Below are 17915 nucleotides of genomic sequence, written 5' to 3'. Positions count from 1 at the left end.
CTCTTTCTACATTGAATAATATACGATAACGTTTGTCTTTACACACACAATATTTTGTATTGGATACTGTAATGTATACTTATAGTGTTCCTAATCAATAGGAATCAATACACTGTCTGTATTCGTCATAAAGACAATTAGGTGTTATAATGCGACGGAGGCGTTCCATAGTTTCTTGATGGGCTAATTATCATGTTGTATAGGATGGATTTTAATTAGACTCAGTTTGGCATTGGAAAATTAAGCATGTGTTTTGTATATGCTTAACGATGCAGACAATCTTCACGATACATACATGACGCCGGGGTCTTCATTAAATAATGTTGCTGTTATCAACAGTCATCGTGGATTTTATATATACTCCTATACAGTCATGAAAAAGGTGAACACACAAAATTATTTTATTGTTGGTTGTCAAATATAATAGTGAATCTAAGCTCCTGTTCATTTAGTCGAGTCTTTTAGTATCCAGAGGAATTTGTATTGTATTGTGTCGACAAATGATTTTCAAATGATAGTGCGGTGGTAAATAATTTGCTATATAACCCCCGAGTTAAATATTTACTGTACGTCGGTGCAAATATTCGGTTTTAACAGGCATACTACCGTACGTATTAAATATAGATTTAAAGGATCACCCACTGTGTCGACACAATACAAGCGCTTTTAGGTATTATATTTCAGAATTTTACATAACAATTATGCAATCAAAATGGGTTTCCATTCTAAATTGAATTACAAGTAGGCACAGTCTGAAAACATACGTGGTAACCATAGGCCTAATGACGATCACGTTTTGTGAAATGCCTATATGAGAATATGAATGTCTACTATTATGATTGTAACAGATATTGCTGTACCTCTCAATAACCTACATAACAATCTAAACATCTTAATCAAACGTTCCGTTCGAATACCGTATAGATAGCTCATCATAACAACAATAATTGCCCATTTTATTTTTTAATTCAGATATGAGTGGTTCCGTGACGCAGATAAGTCTACACCGTCCTCTGTGACATTTTGTCTTGAATTTCATGATACCTGAGCCAACATACGTTTAACTGCATTCATACATTAATACTGTATTTATGGCTAATACTGAACACCGTATTCTTCGGAATATCTCTATTGATTCTATTAACACAGAAGACGACGACGGCGACCGGAAAGATGGTGTATGTCCTAACGTACCTATAGATAGATATAACGGAGTTTATATATCTCTCGTACTTGCTGGAATAGGATTTTTACTACCGTATAACAGCTTTATAACGGCGGTTGACTACTTTCACGATCGGTACCCGGGGAGTACAATTGTTTTTGATATAAGTCTGACGTATATCATCATAGCATTTGCTGCCGTACTTTTAAATAATATTTTGGTTGAGACACTTTCGTTTACGTTTCGCATAACGTTTGGTTACGTCGTAGCGTTCGTTTCCTTAACGTTGATAGCGGTATTGGAAATTGGGCTGAACGTGTTTTCCGTTGACACAAGTTACGTAATAGTGTTGACGGCTGTTGCCATAGTTTCGTTTGGATGCACGGGTAAGTAGGCAATTTTGTATGATGTTGCTCATGATGATGTGATAATGATGATGATGGTGTGATGATGATGATAAAAGTTCAACTAATAATCTTTAAAATGATGACAATTTTGTATGATGTTGTTCATGATGATGGTGATAGTGATAAATGATGATGATCTGATTATGGTGATGATGATGACGATGACGATGATGATGATGATGACGATGATGATCTGATGATGATGATGATGACGATTATTATAAATAGGCCTAATGGTGTTGATGATAATCGGAAAAAATATATGAGCCATGAGCATTGGGGGTTGATTAGAACGGTTGAACAATGTATTTTTTGTCTTTCAATATCCCAAACAGTGCAACAATCAAGTTACTATGGTTACGCTGGAATGTTACCAAAAAAGTATACGCAAGCTGTAATGACCGGAGAGAGTAAGTTTTTGATTAATATAGTTGTCAAACTGTAAACATAAACGTCAATTAAGTCATATTTGGACGCAACGCAACGAATGCGCAACGCAAGTATTCTGACCAATTACAACATGATGGATGATGGTCCATACACGTCCTGATTGGTCAAATTACTTTCGTTACGCTGACGTCCTAGTGGGAAGTTTACGTGTTTACATTGTTGTCCAGCTATCTAAGTGCTCATCACTGTAAATATGACGAGAGCTGAGCTGAGATATGCGCGCACCAGACCACCAGCATATACCGGTACCTGCACAGAGTGCGGTGATCTTTATCTGGTATCGGCTCCGAATAGCCGGAAGACTGACTATCTAATTCATTTTAGTTAATCATTATAAAACTAATTGTGCTCAATAATATTAATGATTAAATTGGTTTCCATTGTTCTCTTGCAGGCACAGCTGGCCTCTTAACGTCTCTTATACGAATATTCACCAAACTAGCTCTACACAATGAACGCGTAAATACTCTATTGTTCTTCGTGTTTTCTTCTATTGTCATACTCGTCTGTTTTGTGACGTACCACGCGAGCAGGAATAGTCCTTTTGTGAAATATCATGTTGCGATCTGTTCGAAAGAAGGGCGTGCGGTGGAGACGTCTGATGGCTTCAGGGTGATGGTGGATGAGGATGAGGTAGGCCTAATGGAAGTTAAAAGTTAAGAGCAAAGTCCCTATGCATATTTCAATTACAAGTGAAATACGAGAAAACATACTATACTGAATGTAGACAAATCCCGTTCCGCTCAATTCCTCTTCTAAACTTTTCAAAATACGGTCATGGCACTGGACTTACACTTTAAATTAAACAAAAAAAGACGACTATGCCTTCCATAGCTATTATTAATAAATAAATTAATTTTTATTTCATATCTAGTTCGATTTATATTATCACGTTTTGTAGGCCTATTCATTGTTGAATTTGACTGTAAATCGTTTTACATACAATAACCATGTATTGATTGTGTAATATATTACCGTTACCTTAAATAATTAATTCTTGATATTTCGAATATGATATTCCGTCCCTTGAGATTGAAAAAAAAATAAATAAATTAGTATATATAATAATATCTATAGATATAATAACACACAATCATTACATAACTTTAAACGACCAACAAAAATAATACCTGATAATTCAACATTTGTTTCGACCATATCTGAGTATGCTAGATCTAAAAATTCTCCGATATCAGCATCGCCCCTCCTCATGACACATAATATTACATAATGCATGTAAACATAGGCATAATTTTACAATCAATCACAAAACAAAACATCCCAATGATACTAATTATTAAGTTTCTTGTAGCAATTGGTAGATGGTGGTACGGCAGATGCTAATACATGTGATGATAATGACGAGCTTAATAATGATGATACAAGTGACGTCAGGTTTCACCATACACGATTTAGCCAACAGAACAGTTTTGAAATGGAAATGTATCGACCATCCTCCTACAAATATATTAAGATGTACAACTCTGTCAAAAGTAGGTTTAATTGTTGTTACGGTGTCTTATATATTATGGCCTTATTATTGTCTTCCTCCTCATCATAATCCTAATCATCATCGGAATCACTATCATCATGATTATTTATCATCAGTAAGTCCGTAGCCACGGATTTGTTTAGGGTTAGAGTTCTTTTTTCCCACAAAAGGATTCAAAATCGTCATGAGAGCATAGACTCATAGTTATTATAGGCCTATTTTCATCTTTACCATTATTATTAATTATATATTATTATTACCATTATTTGTTATCGCTATATATTACTATAGTAATGTGTACATTTTTCTTCTGTAGGAGGCATTCTAAAGCGTTATCAGCTATCTAAGCAAGTGTGGTTATACATGCTATCGATTGCTCTCACCTACTTTGTGACATTGTGTTTGTTCCCAGGAATTGAATCCGAGTTAATCAATTGTACGCTCGGTGATTGGATGCCCATAATTATTATGGCTATATTCAATGCTACAGATCTTATTGGCAAGGTAACATTTTAAATGATGCTTTAATCACATATTCTCTTGAATTAGACATCACTAATTATTAGTATTAAGAATTTTATATAGAAACCATTGTTGAACAAAATGTAATATATTGTTGGTAGGGTGATTTTGATTTAATTGAACCACTTAAACGTTCGGTTCCAATGGCCCTGACGTAGAGTAAACGCAACGTAATTTATTCTAGCTTCCGATCCCAATGACGCAACGCCAGCACAACGTATATGATGATCTACCGCGTCGTGATTGGTCAACGTAAGCGTAGAGTGGGTACGAAGATTTAAAATAGATAACGTACCGTAACGCCTATGCAATGGCATTGCAGTACTGACTTAAACCTCCTTAACGTTAACGAGACACAATCACTGCATGTAGACATACGTAACGTAACGTATGTTTTTAGCTACCGTAATTTTTTTTGGACATTTTTTTCACAGTTATTGGCTGCATTACCGTTCTCTTGGAAACCAAAAAATCTTCTAATTGCAACCAGTGCTCGTATTGTCTTGGTGCCTCTCATGGTGCTCTGTGTTGTTCCCAGACGATCCCCCACTCTGTCAAACTCCGTGTGGGCAATGATATTTTCAGCACTTCTTGGCGTGTCCAACGGCTATTTTGGTAGTCTACCAATGATAATCGCGCCAACAACCGTGGCAGACGAGAAACGGGAACTTACTGGTAAATATTAAATTTATTGTTTGTAAAGCTTTGTCTAAACTATCAAACTTTAGGTGACAAAAAATGTTATGTGCCCATATATGGACATGATGATGTCATATCACTACCATATTTAAGCATATCACTACTATATTTGGGCACATCACACTTTTTTTGTCAAACTAGTTTGAAAGTGTAGTAAGAGCTTAACACCTCGAGGTATTTGACACACATAGATCCTCCTTAAAAGTTATGCTATACCGAATTCATAATATTATTATATTTCTATTATTTATAGGTAATATAATGACACTGTCATACAATGTTGGGCTGACCAGCGGATCTGCTATTGCCTATGCTATCAATGGTCTGATTGGTCCAGCTGTCAATCTGTGCACGTCAACATTTCTTATTCAGAAAGGACCATGAGTGTGAATCCCGGTTCGAATGGGAAGAATTCAAATAATTTATGATTACTTCACCTACTGTAAACAGTTGTTGTTATTTTTTGTGTTACCTGTAGACCAGTGGGATCCTTCTTGTGGTGAATTGGTCAGTACAGCTAGAGACAATTCCCTACTCTTTTTCGAAGAGTGTACTGCGTTCTTTAAGCGTGGTTCCCACTAGCGACGCAACGACGTAACGCAACGCAAGTGAATTGACCAATCACAAGCGATGGCTTATTCGCTTGTGATTGCTAACTGTCTATAACTTCGCTTGTCATTGGTTAAAACGCTTGCGTTGCGTTTACGTCCTTGCGTTACGTTCTAGTGGGAACCAAGCTTAAACGTGCACATGAGGCATATTGCACACGGGACCAACGGCTTAACGTCTTTCCATAGTAGACATAAGTTGCTGGTTCAACAAAAAATACTTGGAACAGAAGCAGAGAAGCAAATTTAAGAACGTTGTATATTTTGTCCGTCCAAAGTATGTCAAAAATCAAAACCCTTGCACTGTACGTAAACTATCTTTGTGTTGTGTGGTAGATCATAGACATTATTATAGTGACTATAATCTCTCTATGGGTAGATGTATAACTGTACAATGACTATTATGTCGTCGGTATTGAATGGTAGGCCTACAGACAAGTCGTTGTGAGAATGTATAGTTCCTTTGTTGCCATAAGTAAAAAGATATCTATCTACTGTATATAGAAAATGCCATTCGAAGTGGTTGAAAACTACGGTACTTTAACACGTCTCCGAGATATAGAAATAATGTAAAACGTTATATAGCAATAATTGTAAGGTGATATTAAGTGAACTAACAAGTGTTGTGGTTAGTTTGAAAGGTTCCTCAATGAGAACATATCATACAACATATTACGTGATAGGCATTAAATATAAAGTGAATGTGTGGGATTTCAGTAAACGTAAAATAAACATAATAAAATATCAAGGTCAAATACAACATTTTAGAAATACAATATTTATTGTATAATTTCAAAATACTGTACACGGTAATATTTATATTAGTGTGAAATTATTTTATTTAGATTGTTTAAATGTTACCACATATGTGAACTTAAAATAATGGTTCCTATTTTATGTAAAATAAGTATAAATAAATATTATGGAAAATTCAGTGCTTTACGCCAAAATTATTTACAGTATTAAAATATGACAATTTAAGTACCACACTACGGATTAATGATATTCAAAATTAATATGGTTTCATTCTAAAGGCTGGTCTTCCAAATGAACACTTCAAAGTGCTGTTTACAGGGGTTGTTCCAATTTGAACCGACCCTACAGATAACCTCCCCGTATTCTTAGTATTGCGAAACAATTCGAGATTTTTCTTGACAACGCTCGACTCCCATTGAAAGTAACCGCACCCTTTTCTTTCTTTTGAGTTATACCCATTACTCTTTGGGCAAACGAAGAATGGGCTGTTTTGGTTAGGCCCTGGTTTTGACGCAACCTTTCTTTTTGTTCGTCGTCCGCATCCACACATCGGCGGCGTGATTTTCTCTTGAAGAGATGTCCGGTTGTTCCACGTCGGCGTCGTCAAACAATTAGGCCCAGTTATCTTTAAACTGGTCGCTGAGCACCATGCCGGAGTGGTCACAGAACTCGAGCATCTGGTATCTCCAGTGTACATCCCTTTACTATTCCTTTCGTTGGCATTTGTATACACATTTGACGTCGGAGTGACAGCAACATCTTTCGTGGAAGATCTATAAGGATGGCAACCAGTAGTCTGGCGATCCTTGATAAGTGATGAAAAGCTTCTGTTCAGTGTCCCAAGACTTTTTCTAGTGTTTTTCAAGTACTTCAAAATACTGTTAGATTTTTCAGGCGGTTTGAATTCACTATGAATCTTCGAAGCATTAAAATGTATACCATTTGTAACCGGCGTTTTCATAGATTGTTTTAAAGTCCTTAGAGGAGTAAATAGTTTGTCATCAGCAACTTTAGGCTTATCTTTATTAATTGTGTTATTTTCCTTATCATCATATTCTATAAAACAAGCATTGAGGTCTGTATTTCTGGTAAATTCCATACAATGATTTTCAACTTCTTTTTCACTTTTACCAACATCGTTTTCTTTTTCTGTGACTTCTGTTTTTTCTTTAAATTTTCTGTTCATAGTCTCTTTCAATACGAACGTTTTAAAAGGCTGAGAATAAATAAAACACATTGACCAGTTATTAAACAAAAATATATTTATTCAAAGTAAATATCTTCTAACATTCCATATTTCTTTAAAAATAAACTAATTAAATTATTATAAATATATATATATATAAAGAAATTATTTAGAACTGTACCATACTACAAACTGTCTTCTCAATTATTATTTGCAGTTTCAATTTAATTTTACTATCTTTTACCTACCATTTTAAACTGAGCTGATGCAACTGTCTTGTGCAAATCTTTACAAGCTTGTCTGCCTGAAGGATTTACATCCTTTGCTGGTGTTTGAAGGACTTTAGATGTGTTTTGCGGCAGAGCAGGATTACAGTGGTTCTGTTTTGACAAAGAGAATTGTCCAACACTAGTATTCTTTGATTGTCCAACACTGGTGTTATTTGATTGTCCAACACTAATGTTCTTTGATTGTCCAATAGTGGTGTTCTTTGATTGTCCAATACTGGGGTTCTTTGATTGTCCAATACTGGGGTTCTTTGATTGTCCAATACTGGGGTTCTTTGGTTGTCCAATACTGGTGTTCTTTGATTGTCCAACACTAGTGTTCTTTGATTGTCCAATACTAGTGTTCTTTGATTGTCCAACACTGGTGTTCTTTGATTGTCCAACACTGGTGTTCTTTGATTGTCCAATACTGGGCTTCATTGTGGTATATGAGCTCGAATAAGTAAGAGGCCTAGTGGCAGTTCCTGGCGTGTGTATATATTGCTTACCACTGGGTGTAGTTAAATGGCTCAAGCTGCCAGACGCACTTGCTCTTGCAGTATAGTTGGAACTCTGTAGAACACTAGGGTTAGTTATCATATTGTGCATGCTACTGGATGAGGTGCTAGGCCTCTGTAAACATTGTTCGACTAAAGTATTCTCTTTATGTGCTGATGAGATTTGATTGCTTGACGATGATCTTGTAAGTCCTGAGGATGATCTACCTTTATCAAGAGTCTTAGTGATGCTCATTTGGCAACCATCACAGATCATTTTCCATGCTAACTGTGAAGTGTTTCTTGCATCATCCAATCCTGAAAAAAGAATCAAATGAGTATTGGTAACCAAAATTCAATGTTAATTGAAACACACAAAGCGCTATATAAATCACTATAATAATACTAAACTGTAAAATGAATGCAAAATTATATTCTAGTGTGTTTTGCTTGCTTTGTATGTATTTTTTTGTTTGCAAAGTATACCAACAGATCATTTCTATTTTGTATACTGTATTGGTGACATCACAAAAGCTTATTGAAATTGTCTTCAATATGGGCCAAAATATTAAATAGCATGCCCTCTGTATATTTCCAAGCTTTATTAATAATGTTTTCCAACATAGACAAAGACTAATATTTATAATTTAATATAGTTATTGTTATATGCATGGCTGGCTGGATGAGAAATGTTTCAATTGTTATGGTGAAGATGGTCAATGTTGATTGTGTTTAGGCTGTACAGAAAAATAGTGACAAAAACAACTGCTCACCTGAATGTTGTCGTCCCTCAAACTGAATTCCCACATCCTGTAAAGCTCCATTCAAACCATTCGGTTTTCTTTGATAAAAATTCTGCAAGAAACAAGCAGTTTACTTTAGTGTATGTTACACAGTGAACTCTTCCAAAACTGAACACCCTGGGTTGGCCCAGAATATCTAGGTTTATAGAAGGACAGTGAATGAACTCACTTTTGGCTATCAATGGCAATATGTCTAAAACAAGATAAGAAATATAACCAGTAAAGTATCAATTATTCTTTAACTAACTGTACATTCGAATGAAAGTTCATACATAGTGGTATAAAATATAACCATGACCAAGGATTGGAATTACCATCCTTATATAGTGGAATCTTCTGACCGACGTCATCAGGTCATAGAAGGTCACTAATCCTCATAACACTCATAGGATTCTTCTGGTGAAAATTCAAGGCATGTTGAATTTGTGCTGTAAGTTTAAAAACACTTTATAATTGTACTGTACCTTGTAAGTAGCTCTGAGATCAATCCAACTTTCAAGTACTGGTGGTTTATAAATCTGTTTACGAAGACACTCTCTGTGTAAACACATCCCAAGATCCCAATCTACAAAACATAAGCAGACATATAAAGCTTTATCTACACTATCAAACTTTATGTGCCCATATATGACATCATATTACTACCATATTTGGTTTATGTGTTACAGTTGATAGTCTTATATACAAGTCTGTCCTTTCTAAACCCACCTGACCATGTTACAAAGGTACAAAGCTTCTTATCCTCTTTTGTGACATGGTAATCCATATCATATTTTGCAGCCAACTTTTTCAACCATCTCAGAAACTGACTCAAAATCACAGATATTGGTGCTCCACTTTCTACCATATCCTATTAAAAAAACATGAGAAATTTTGAGCATCATTAATAACTACAAAGTTACGGCATTGTCTTTTGAGGCTTTGGAGTTGCCTTACCTAACACAGTCCTAAAATGCCTTTGAGGTGTGCAGCACACTTACATTTTACAAACCAAGATACACACAGTACACCTGAAGGAGCACAATAATATGTAGCAGTAAATCCGGAATTTTCAAAAGACACGGGCTGGTACAATATGCGATTGTGTAACGTTTCAATAGACTATGAAAATGCCTGTTAAGCTTTGTCTACACTATCAAACTAGTTTGACAAAAAAAGTGTGAAAGACTGTAGTATGCTTAAACATGGTAGTGATAAGACATATGTCCATATATGGGCACAACACATTTTATTGTCGCATAAAGTTTGATGGTGTAGACAGAGCTTTATTCTATTCTGCATGTCATACATGTATTCCAAACAATTCATTGGCGCAGTTTACCTGGGTAATGCCTGTAAACTCGGTACAAAACTTGCTTAGTTCTGGCTTTTCCATTGGTAGAACATAAGAATGGAATTCATCTACAATCGCACCAGTTGATGTGTTTAACAGAACTGCTGGAAATTCAACTAAAAGAAAAATAATGAATATTTTTATATGTTGTGGACCTAGACTTACATAAAACATTTGGAAATGAGTATGTTACAGCCTGAATAATCTATAATACTGTATGGCTCTTCCAAGCAACAAACGGTAACCACTTACTTATCTCTTGGCCTGTGTTCATCTGTTTCTCTTTCCAACAAGTTGATTCAAAATCTATCACTATCAGAAACATAAATTCTTGAGCTTTCAAATAAAAAGTATGACTACAGGTAAATTATTACTGTATATTAATTTGTTTCTGAAGCAAAATAGTTTCTTTGAATCAAAATGATTAAACTTTTGTAAACATTAACTTTGCTTTCTGAGACTGCAGTAGATAGATTTAAAAGATCTAATATACTGTACTGTATGCAAGGCGTGTATGATTTGATAGTCCCTGTAAAAACGATAGAAAAAATGTATTTTTACCATTTAAAAACACAAAAATCAAAATAATGTTGAAATCATTTCAACTTACAACACTTTTGAGCCTTTTTTAAATCTCTGGCATGTTGAGTAGAAGATGAATGTCTACGGAGCAATCCAAGTTCCCTGAAATAATAATATGCATTCATTTTACAATCATTCATGATCTAAGTAGGCCTGCTGCATTATCTTTCTATCAAATAAGTCTGGCATAATACTTTTTATCTTCTTGTTTATCTCTCTGTGAATGTCATGGCTTCACCAAATATTGTGTATAATGTTCCAAAGTAATTAAAAAATAGAGATGGCATTTCTATTTTTTATTTACAGCACTTTAATTACTTAATGCTAATTAAATAATAGATATTTTCATTATTACATAATTATAATTTATATAATTGTTCAGGTCTAATATAATGTATAAATGTGTTATACGGAACCTGGCAATTTCCTTTGCTGTCTTCATTTTAAGAAATGCTGCTACTAAAAAAAAGTACATTGTTACTATAGTGACTTGTTTTCTGTTCTACAATCCCAAGCCAAGCCTAGAGATTCTACTAGGTAAGTACTCTAGTAGAGTACTTAGCTAGTAGAAGGAACACCGAAACACAAACAACAAATATTATTATCATTATTGTAAATAACCATGGAGTAAAGAATTCTTTACTCCATGAAATAACTGTAAATAATCACTGTACATGATGGTTAGATTAGATCGTAGATCTAGTAGTCGTAGAGGCATATACACATTAATAAAGTTCACAACGAAACTGGTAAGCTGCATATGGTGGGTGCTCCGTGTATAGGCCTACCTAGCCTCCTCCTCTTACGCAAGGCTAGGAAGGAGGGGCCCGGTGGACCCGACTGGCCTAGCTAGCCTTAGTAGGCCTACTACTAGCTAGGCTAGGCCTAGACTCCCGACTCTATCTAGTAGTAGGCGCTAGCCTAGCCTAGTAGTTAGGCTAGTAGGGGATAGCAAAAGTAGTAGCCTGCTGTTTGCCATTGCATACTTAATTACGTTATCTAGGAATATTCTTAATATATAATCCAATCATCACATACACACCGCATAGCTCTTTATCGGAGCAGATATTTTAAATTTTATTAAATTATCAGAAACATTTTCTCCGCATATTTTTTTTCACACCATGCATCGTGAAAAAAACAACTTTTGAAACATCGCGCGCCACCAAGAGAGGGAGCCATTCGTTGTTGTTGTTCTTCTCTGTGTGTGTGTGTGTGTGTGCACTGTGCATGATTGTTGTTGGTGGTGGTGGAGTAGGGAGAAAAACATTTATTTTACTTTCCAGCCTCCCTACTAGGCTAGGTCTATTTATTAATAATAAGTTATGCAATGTTTATATATAATAACGGTGATTAACACAACAAATAACCCTGGCATAATAGGGCTAGTATTCAGGCCTCTACCAAAACTAGCCTCAATTCACAAGAAGGCAGTCCCAGTGAGTGGAGTGTGTGTGTCGTGTGCGCTGCTGCAGTGCTGGTTCATCTCTCTCTATATTAAATAGGCGATATTATAGGCCTAGGCCTAAAAAGATAGTTACCCTAGAGTAGAAGCTTGGACTTACCAAGCATTAGTAAGTAGAAATTTATATTACTGTAATAATAATTAATTAATACATTATTCCAAAATAATGAGTAAAAAGGGGGCCAGGTTGACCATCATGCATATTAATAATACCATGTCTTATGTTATGGGGATCCATGTTATGGTCCATACACATGATGCAAACAACCTAGACGCAACAGCATATATTATAAATATATATAACATAATGTATACATTTTTTGGGTAGTAATTACTAACCATACTTTTTTATATAGCCAACATATCCTTATTTGTCTTTTATTTATTTACAATTTATTCATTCTCCATCTACGTAGGCTTGTAAAGTCCAGATTCCACAAAAAAGGAAAATGGAATACTTCAAAGTTGGTACTGAGTTTTCATCTTTTGCTGAGATAAAATCCCGAATAGAGCTTTTACAAAACACTACATATGCTCAATTTTATATTAAAGATTCCAGAACAATTGAGTCGGATTTAAAATGTAGAGTAACTCGAAGGTTTGTCAAACCTGAGCTGAAATATGTCAATCTGACTTTCTTATGTATTGCTGCTGGAAAATTTAAGTCCAGATCAAAAGGTTCTAGACCAAATCAGAAGTAAGTAAATCTATTTTTTATAAAAAAAAACAAAAAACAGAGGATCAATAGTTTGGATATTTTTGAAAAGTTGAACATTAGGTAAATTTCTGAGAAGAATTTCTTATTCTCTATTGCCAAAAACATAAAAAAATAACAACAAAAAACAAACAACTATAAAGTAAGTGGCAGGAAACACAAAAGGGAACTAAATTCTTTATGGCTAAGAGCCAGTGTAACCTTCTTACCTCACATTTAGATAAAATAAGTTGGTCAGTCTTTAAGAATCTAGTCAAGTGTCTGTTAAAGACCCATTCCCTACAATTTGTGACGTTTTGTAAAAATAATACATACTGTATATATATTACTTTAAAAACATTAAACCAGGTCATTCCTTGTCTTAAATGCACAAAAAAACAATGCACTACAGTACCTAAGTAGCTTGCGGTTAATGTCCTCTCATGGACGGTCTGTAGGCCTAGCCTAGCTAGGTTTAATTTTGTAGACCTAGCTGGTAAACATCGGTAACAAACATCGTACGCTAGCTATAGGCCTAGCATGATGTTTTGTATAGTTGCTGCATTAGTTGTCTTTCTATTTTTGCCAGACTCCGTTGATAAAAATTGGAGAAAACCCGCTACTTTCGCTGAAAAGTTACGAGTCTTCCACATTTTTAACTGTTTTTAATAAAGATGAAAAAAGTTATCTCAATAGGACCATATAGTATTTATTTTTACATTTAAATTAGAATATAAAATTAGATATAAAAAACGTAGGGAATGGGACTTTAAACATCTAAGAACTGATTTTTACTTCAACCAAATAGGTTGCTTGTCAAATACAATGTTTAATTTACTTTGTGGTGTTTCAGAACATTCAAGCAAGATTGTCAAGCAGGAATAAAGTTTTCAGTTTCGAAGGATGGCAATACCCTCAAAGTTATCAGCTTTATTGGGGATCACAATCATGAATGTACAAAGGTAAGGCTCTGTCTACACTATCAAACTTTATGTGACAAAAAATGTGATGTACCATGGTGATGCACCCAAATATGGTAGTGATATGATGTCATTGTGTCCATATATGGGCACATCACATTTTTTGTCACATAAAATTTGATAGTGTGGACAGAGCTTAATGTAGTAAGAAATATGATAATCAACGTTCCAGATACTTACAGCAGCAGCAGGTTAACATCACCACGTTATGTCTCTTTTCCTTTTAGCTTGGTTTTGAAAGTCTTCCTCAACAAAGACGATTGAGTGAAGCAGTGAAGGAAGAGGCTGTGAAGCTGTTTGAGATGGATTGTAACCGAAAGCAAGTGCAAAATCACCTACAGAAGATTACAGGCAAAGTTATTATAAGACGAGACATAACTAATATTAAGCAACAATTTATGAGGGATAAAACGAAAAAAAGCAATGTTGAAGAAGTTGTGAAAAAATTAAACAGAATTCAAGGTGTGTTTTTTCTATGCATAAAGCTCTGTCTACACTATCAAGCTTTATGTGACAAAAAAATGTGATGTGCCCATATTATATGGACATGATCACTACCATATTTGAACATATTGCTATTATATTTTGGACACAGGATATCCAATTTGTTATAAGCACATTCCTATTGATAATGAATTTGCATTGAGCAGGTAATGATGTTTAAAAACCTCATGACATATGCTTCATTCTGTTTCTTTTTTGTCTTTGGTAACGGTGGTTCATTTTAGAAGCAAATCACTTCTCGTTCGTCTTCTTATTGTAAGATTTGAGTGTGGAATTAATTAAAGATGTATTGTCCCTCTGAAAAATAATTTGTAAAATGTTTGTTGTTGAATATACCATTTTAATGTCATATAATAGTTATCCATACAAATTGGATATAAACAAAATTTATTTACCGTAACAAACTGTAATTTAAAGCAAAAATGGTCAAATTGACATTATGTTATTTTATAAGTGAAAACATTTTTTTTTCTATGTAAACTTTATTAAATAACCTATTCAAAATCTGATTTAATTAAACAATACATCTTTAATTTAAATGTGATCTGAAAGTTTAAAACATTTTTGTTTATTATTAGGGTCGACAACCAAGGTTTCAGTGGATGATGATTATAACTTATTGGGAATTTATTACCAAGACAAGGTAATGAAGGAAGCATTTGCAGCCTTTCCAGAAATACTTTTCATTGATGCAGTTGCAACTTACAAACTTGATGAGCTAACAATGCCAGTTAACTTGTATATGATAGTAGGAGAAGATGGAAATGGCCAGAGTGAAGTATTTGCTACATTTCTTGTTTCTAGTGATGCAAAACATGTCATCTCAAAGATGATCCAAACTTTTAAATGTCACAATCCCAACTGGTCAAAGGTTAAATCAATCATGACAGATAAGGACTTCACTGAAAGACACATTCTTGGAAACGAGTTTCCAAAGGCAAATATAATGATTTGCCTTTTCCATGTTTTGCATGTAATTCAACGGGAAATAACAACAAAGATGGGAATTAATCCTACTGAGAGAAACATCTGTTTGGAAATTATTCAGAAAATGGTTCATGCCAATTCTGAAGAAATGTACGAGGCTGCGTACGAAGCATTGAAAATGACTCGTTTGTCGTGTGTTATACAGTATTTTGAAAAGAATTGGCATGGAAGCTATCTTGAATGGGTTGAAGGTTTTAAGGGAGATGACTTGACCTTTTTAAACCGGATAAATAATAAGTTAAAAACTTTAAGTCAATTGGTCAAAGAAGTTTGCCAACATCAGTCAAGTCTTCACCAATTCTACAGTGACTTTTTATTCTTTTTAAAATCAACTAGGCAAGTCCATGACAGCAATTCTTTGAATAATGTTGGACATACTTGGTCAGTGGGCATTTGTCGGACAGGATCAACAGAAGAAAAATATAAGGCATTGCTGACACCATATGCTTTTATATATGTGATGCAACAGTTAGAAGAGTTACCGAATAATGTAATTGTAGTTGAAGAACATCCAGATGGTCGCTACAGTATTGAGTTGGAATCCTCACAACTGAATGTTTCAACATCAGACTGTGAATGTGTTTTCAGGTATTTATTAGAGAACGGTATGGTGTAATGGTAAAAGGCAAGTGGGAAACATGGGTTCGAGACCTGTCTGTGTCATATTGCTTGTATCCTTAATCAAGATACTCTCATTGCTTTGTCCTTCAGATACATTGCATGCAATAAAGCAGTTAGTACTGTATAATATTCAAAAAGATCAAAAGGTATCATCTCCTAGTGATGATCTTGCTGCTGTACTGCGTTTGGGGCATGTGTCGTTCCTTCCCTATCCGCTTTTGATATCTAAAATAAAATTAAAAAATTATCTTTCCATTTGCATTAGAAAAATCGATCATATTTTGTATTTTTTTGATATTTTCCTTGAAAAATACATGGTAATACAAAATAATGTTTTTTATATACAGGTCAGCCATGCAGCTACCATGTCGACATATATTTGCTGTCAGAAGTATTGAAGGCCAAGATTTATTTGATGAGGAACTTTGCAACCCAAGATGGTCAATTGGATATTACAAAGAAAAACATGCACTCAACGATGAGATTGAATCAAGTATTTATAATTTAGACAACGAGGTTGTAGAAGAACCACAACAAGAAACAACAATTACTCAAGCCGAGAAATATCATAAAGTCTTTATGGTTTGTGAAAACCTGTCAACGCTCGTCTCGGAGTCACCATCGGATCAGTTTAAATACCAGTGTGATATGCTTCAACGAATTTATAATGCATGGAATGATGGAATACGTGTAGGAATACATACGATTAATGGTAATTTGTTAGGGTTTTCAATTAGGATGTGCCCAGTGACAAAAAATATTGAATTAAGTTCTGTACTTAATATCCTAACTCCTGCATTGTATTTTCCAAAAAATATAGAGATACATGTGTAGGTGGTAGTGGTGGTGGTGCTGACTGACGTTTCTTTATGTTTATAAGCTGACAAATCAGTATCTATTTATTTACTTTACTAATACTGTTCACAAATTATCCATTATCATTAGATGAAACAACTGGAAGCACTGATATTGATGTTCTAGAACAGTCTAGTATTGACAATGGTAAGTCAAAGATATCAATTTTTAAAACTGATCTTAAACAAAAGTATCATCATCATAGTGATAATTATTTGATTCCTATTATTGTATTGTGCAGCATGTATTAAGTTGTTGACAACTGAATGCTGTGCTTATTTTATCGATTAGTGTACCCTATTTTTTAAAGGTTTAATTTAGTGGTGTTTACCTTAGATGATGCTTACCTTAAGTGAAATAAGGAGGCAAAGAGTATTACTCGTATAGGCTGCCTCCTCTCATAGTTTTTATGTGCGATTCATATGTTCACTTTTCACAATTTTATTGTTTATTTTAGAAAATTCAAGGATAAATATTCTATTGGCTGATCGAAAGCGGAGTGCCAATTTACCGATTAGCTCGCCATCAAAACGCACCAAAGAAACAACCTAAAAAATGGACCGTGTATAGAACATCAGTATACTACTTCATAGGCTGACAATAACAAACAATGGATCCGAAACAAAGTTATTGATTTTATAATAGTTTATCTTGGTTGTTAATTTGGAACTTTAATTTTTTTTTAAATGTAACTACATGAAAGTTACTTTCTTTTTGATGGAGAGAGATTGTGAAAAGTATTTAAAAACATTTTAAAGCTTCTTTGATTTCCATAGTAGTAAATTCATGAATTACTGGTAATTTCTTAAATATTTTGATTGTTTTCGGCAATATTTATATAATAAAAGATTTTAATTAATATATTTTGTATCATTTTATTCTTAATGCTATCTCCGATTCAATAACATATCTTATCAATGGACAATATGGATCTTTAAATAAAGGGTGTATTAATATGTACAACAACAATGTTTTGGTTTCACAATTAAATCTGTTTTCTAAATTGTACTCTCTGTTGTTTTTAATATTCATTCAAGCATGAC

The 17915-nt window shown here is 34.3% G+C and overlaps 4 protein-coding genes across 8 annotated transcripts in view; 3 read left to right on the top strand and 1 right to left on the bottom strand.

Moving 5' to 3' along the window:
• Window positions 1-13926, top strand: part of LOC144839520 (uncharacterized) — a 26221-nt gene extending 12295 nt beyond the window's left edge. Inside the window, exon 6 of the transcript XR_013611761.1 lies at window positions 13888-13926. The gene's annotated coding sequence lies outside the window, so the exon portion shown is untranslated. The remainder of the gene's footprint in view (window positions 1-13887) is intronic.
• LOC144839648 (equilibrative nucleoside transporter 4-like) lies at window positions 277-6252 on the top strand. Its single transcript, XM_078695103.1, has 8 exons — window positions 277-382; window positions 973-1551; window positions 1908-1982; window positions 2417-2655; window positions 3335-3515; window positions 3831-4018; window positions 4471-4711; window positions 4989-6252. Exons 2-8 carry the CDS (start codon window positions 1092-1094, stop codon window positions 5117-5119), a joined length of 1515 nt encoding a protein of 504 aa, XP_078551229.1. The 5' UTR covers window positions 277-382; window positions 973-1091; the 3' UTR covers window positions 5120-6252.
• LOC144839647 (uncharacterized) lies at window positions 6282-11897 on the bottom strand. 4 transcript variants are annotated; one of them, XM_078695098.1, is made up of 10 exons: window positions 11809-11897; window positions 11183-11225; window positions 10795-10868; window positions 10437-10520; window positions 10173-10300; window positions 9560-9701; window positions 9316-9416; window positions 8822-8903; window positions 7534-8366; window positions 6282-7315 (listed from the first exon to the last, which is right to left on the bottom strand). In XM_078695098.1, the coding sequence occupies exons 2-10, from the start codon at window positions 11206-11208 to the stop codon at window positions 6356-6358; spliced, it is 2430 nt and encodes an 809-aa protein (XP_078551224.1). In that variant the 5' UTR covers window positions 11209-11225; window positions 11809-11897; the 3' UTR covers window positions 6282-6355. The 4 variants fall into 4 exon arrangements, with proteins under 4 accessions (XP_078551224.1, XP_078551227.1, XP_078551225.1 ...); XM_078695101.1 differs by having other exon boundaries at window positions 11183-11222; window positions 11809-11894; XM_078695099.1 differs by having other exon boundaries at window positions 11805-11891.
• On the top strand, window positions 12014-17869 carry LOC144839524 (zinc finger SWIM domain-containing protein 3-like). 2 transcript variants are annotated; one of them, XM_078694929.1, is made up of 8 exons: window positions 12014-12069; window positions 12648-12928; window positions 13779-13887; window positions 14133-14367; window positions 14988-15984; window positions 16365-16729; window positions 16963-17019; window positions 17330-17869. In XM_078694929.1, the coding sequence occupies exons 2-8, from the start codon at window positions 12681-12683 to the stop codon at window positions 17422-17424; spliced, it is 2106 nt and encodes a 701-aa protein (XP_078551055.1). In that variant the 5' UTR covers window positions 12014-12069; window positions 12648-12680; the 3' UTR covers window positions 17425-17869. The 2 variants fall into 2 exon arrangements, with proteins under 2 accessions (XP_078551055.1, XP_078551056.1); XM_078694930.1 differs by lacking the exon at window positions 12014-12069 and adding an exon at window positions 12140-12340.
• The last annotated feature ends 46 nt before the right edge of the window (window positions 17870-17915 follow it).

Source organism: Antedon bifida, chromosome 4, assembly GCF_963402885.1.
Source record: "Antedon bifida chromosome 4, ecAntBifi1.1, whole genome shotgun sequence".
Lineage (NCBI taxonomy): Eukaryota > Metazoa > Echinodermata > Crinoidea > Comatulida > Antedonidae > Antedon > Antedon bifida.
This window is presented reverse-complemented; position numbering and strand designations above follow the sequence as displayed.

Excerpts from the sequence above, each read along its gene's own strand:
- LOC144839524 (XM_078694929.1), top strand. The coding sequence starts at position 12,681 with ATGGAATACTTCAAAGTTGGTACTGAGTTTTCATCTTTTGCTGAGATA. Across the intron at positions 13,888-14,132 it reads ACAATCATGAATGTACAAAG|CTTGGTTTTGAAAGTCTTCC; the intron begins GTAAGGCTCTGT and ends TTTTCCTTTTAG. Across the intron at positions 15,985-16,364 it reads GACTGTGAATGTGTTTTCAG|GTCAGCCATGCAGCTACCAT; the intron begins GTATTTATTAGA and ends TTTTATATACAG.
- LOC144839647 (XM_078695098.1), bottom strand. The coding sequence starts at position 11,208 with ATGAAGACAGCAAAGGAAATTGCCAG. Across the intron at positions 10,521-10,794 it reads AAAAAAGGCTCAAAAGTGTT|CTCAAGAATTTATGTTTCTG; the intron begins GTAAGTTGAAAT and ends TTTATTTGAAAG. Across the intron at positions 8,367-8,821 it reads TGAGGGACGACAACATTCAG|GATTGGATGATGCAAGAAAC; the intron begins GTGAGCAGTTGT and ends TTCTTTTTTCAG.
- LOC144839648 (XM_078695103.1), top strand. The coding sequence starts at position 1,092 with ATGGCTAATACTGAACACCGTATTCTTCGGAATATCTCTATTGATTCT. Across the intron at positions 1,983-2,416 it reads AGCTGTAATGACCGGAGAGA|GCACAGCTGGCCTCTTAACG; the intron begins GTAAGTTTTTGA and ends GTTCTCTTGCAG. Across the intron at positions 3,516-3,830 it reads GATGTACAACTCTGTCAAAA|GAGGCATTCTAAAGCGTTAT; the intron begins GTAGGTTTAATT and ends TTTCTTCTGTAG.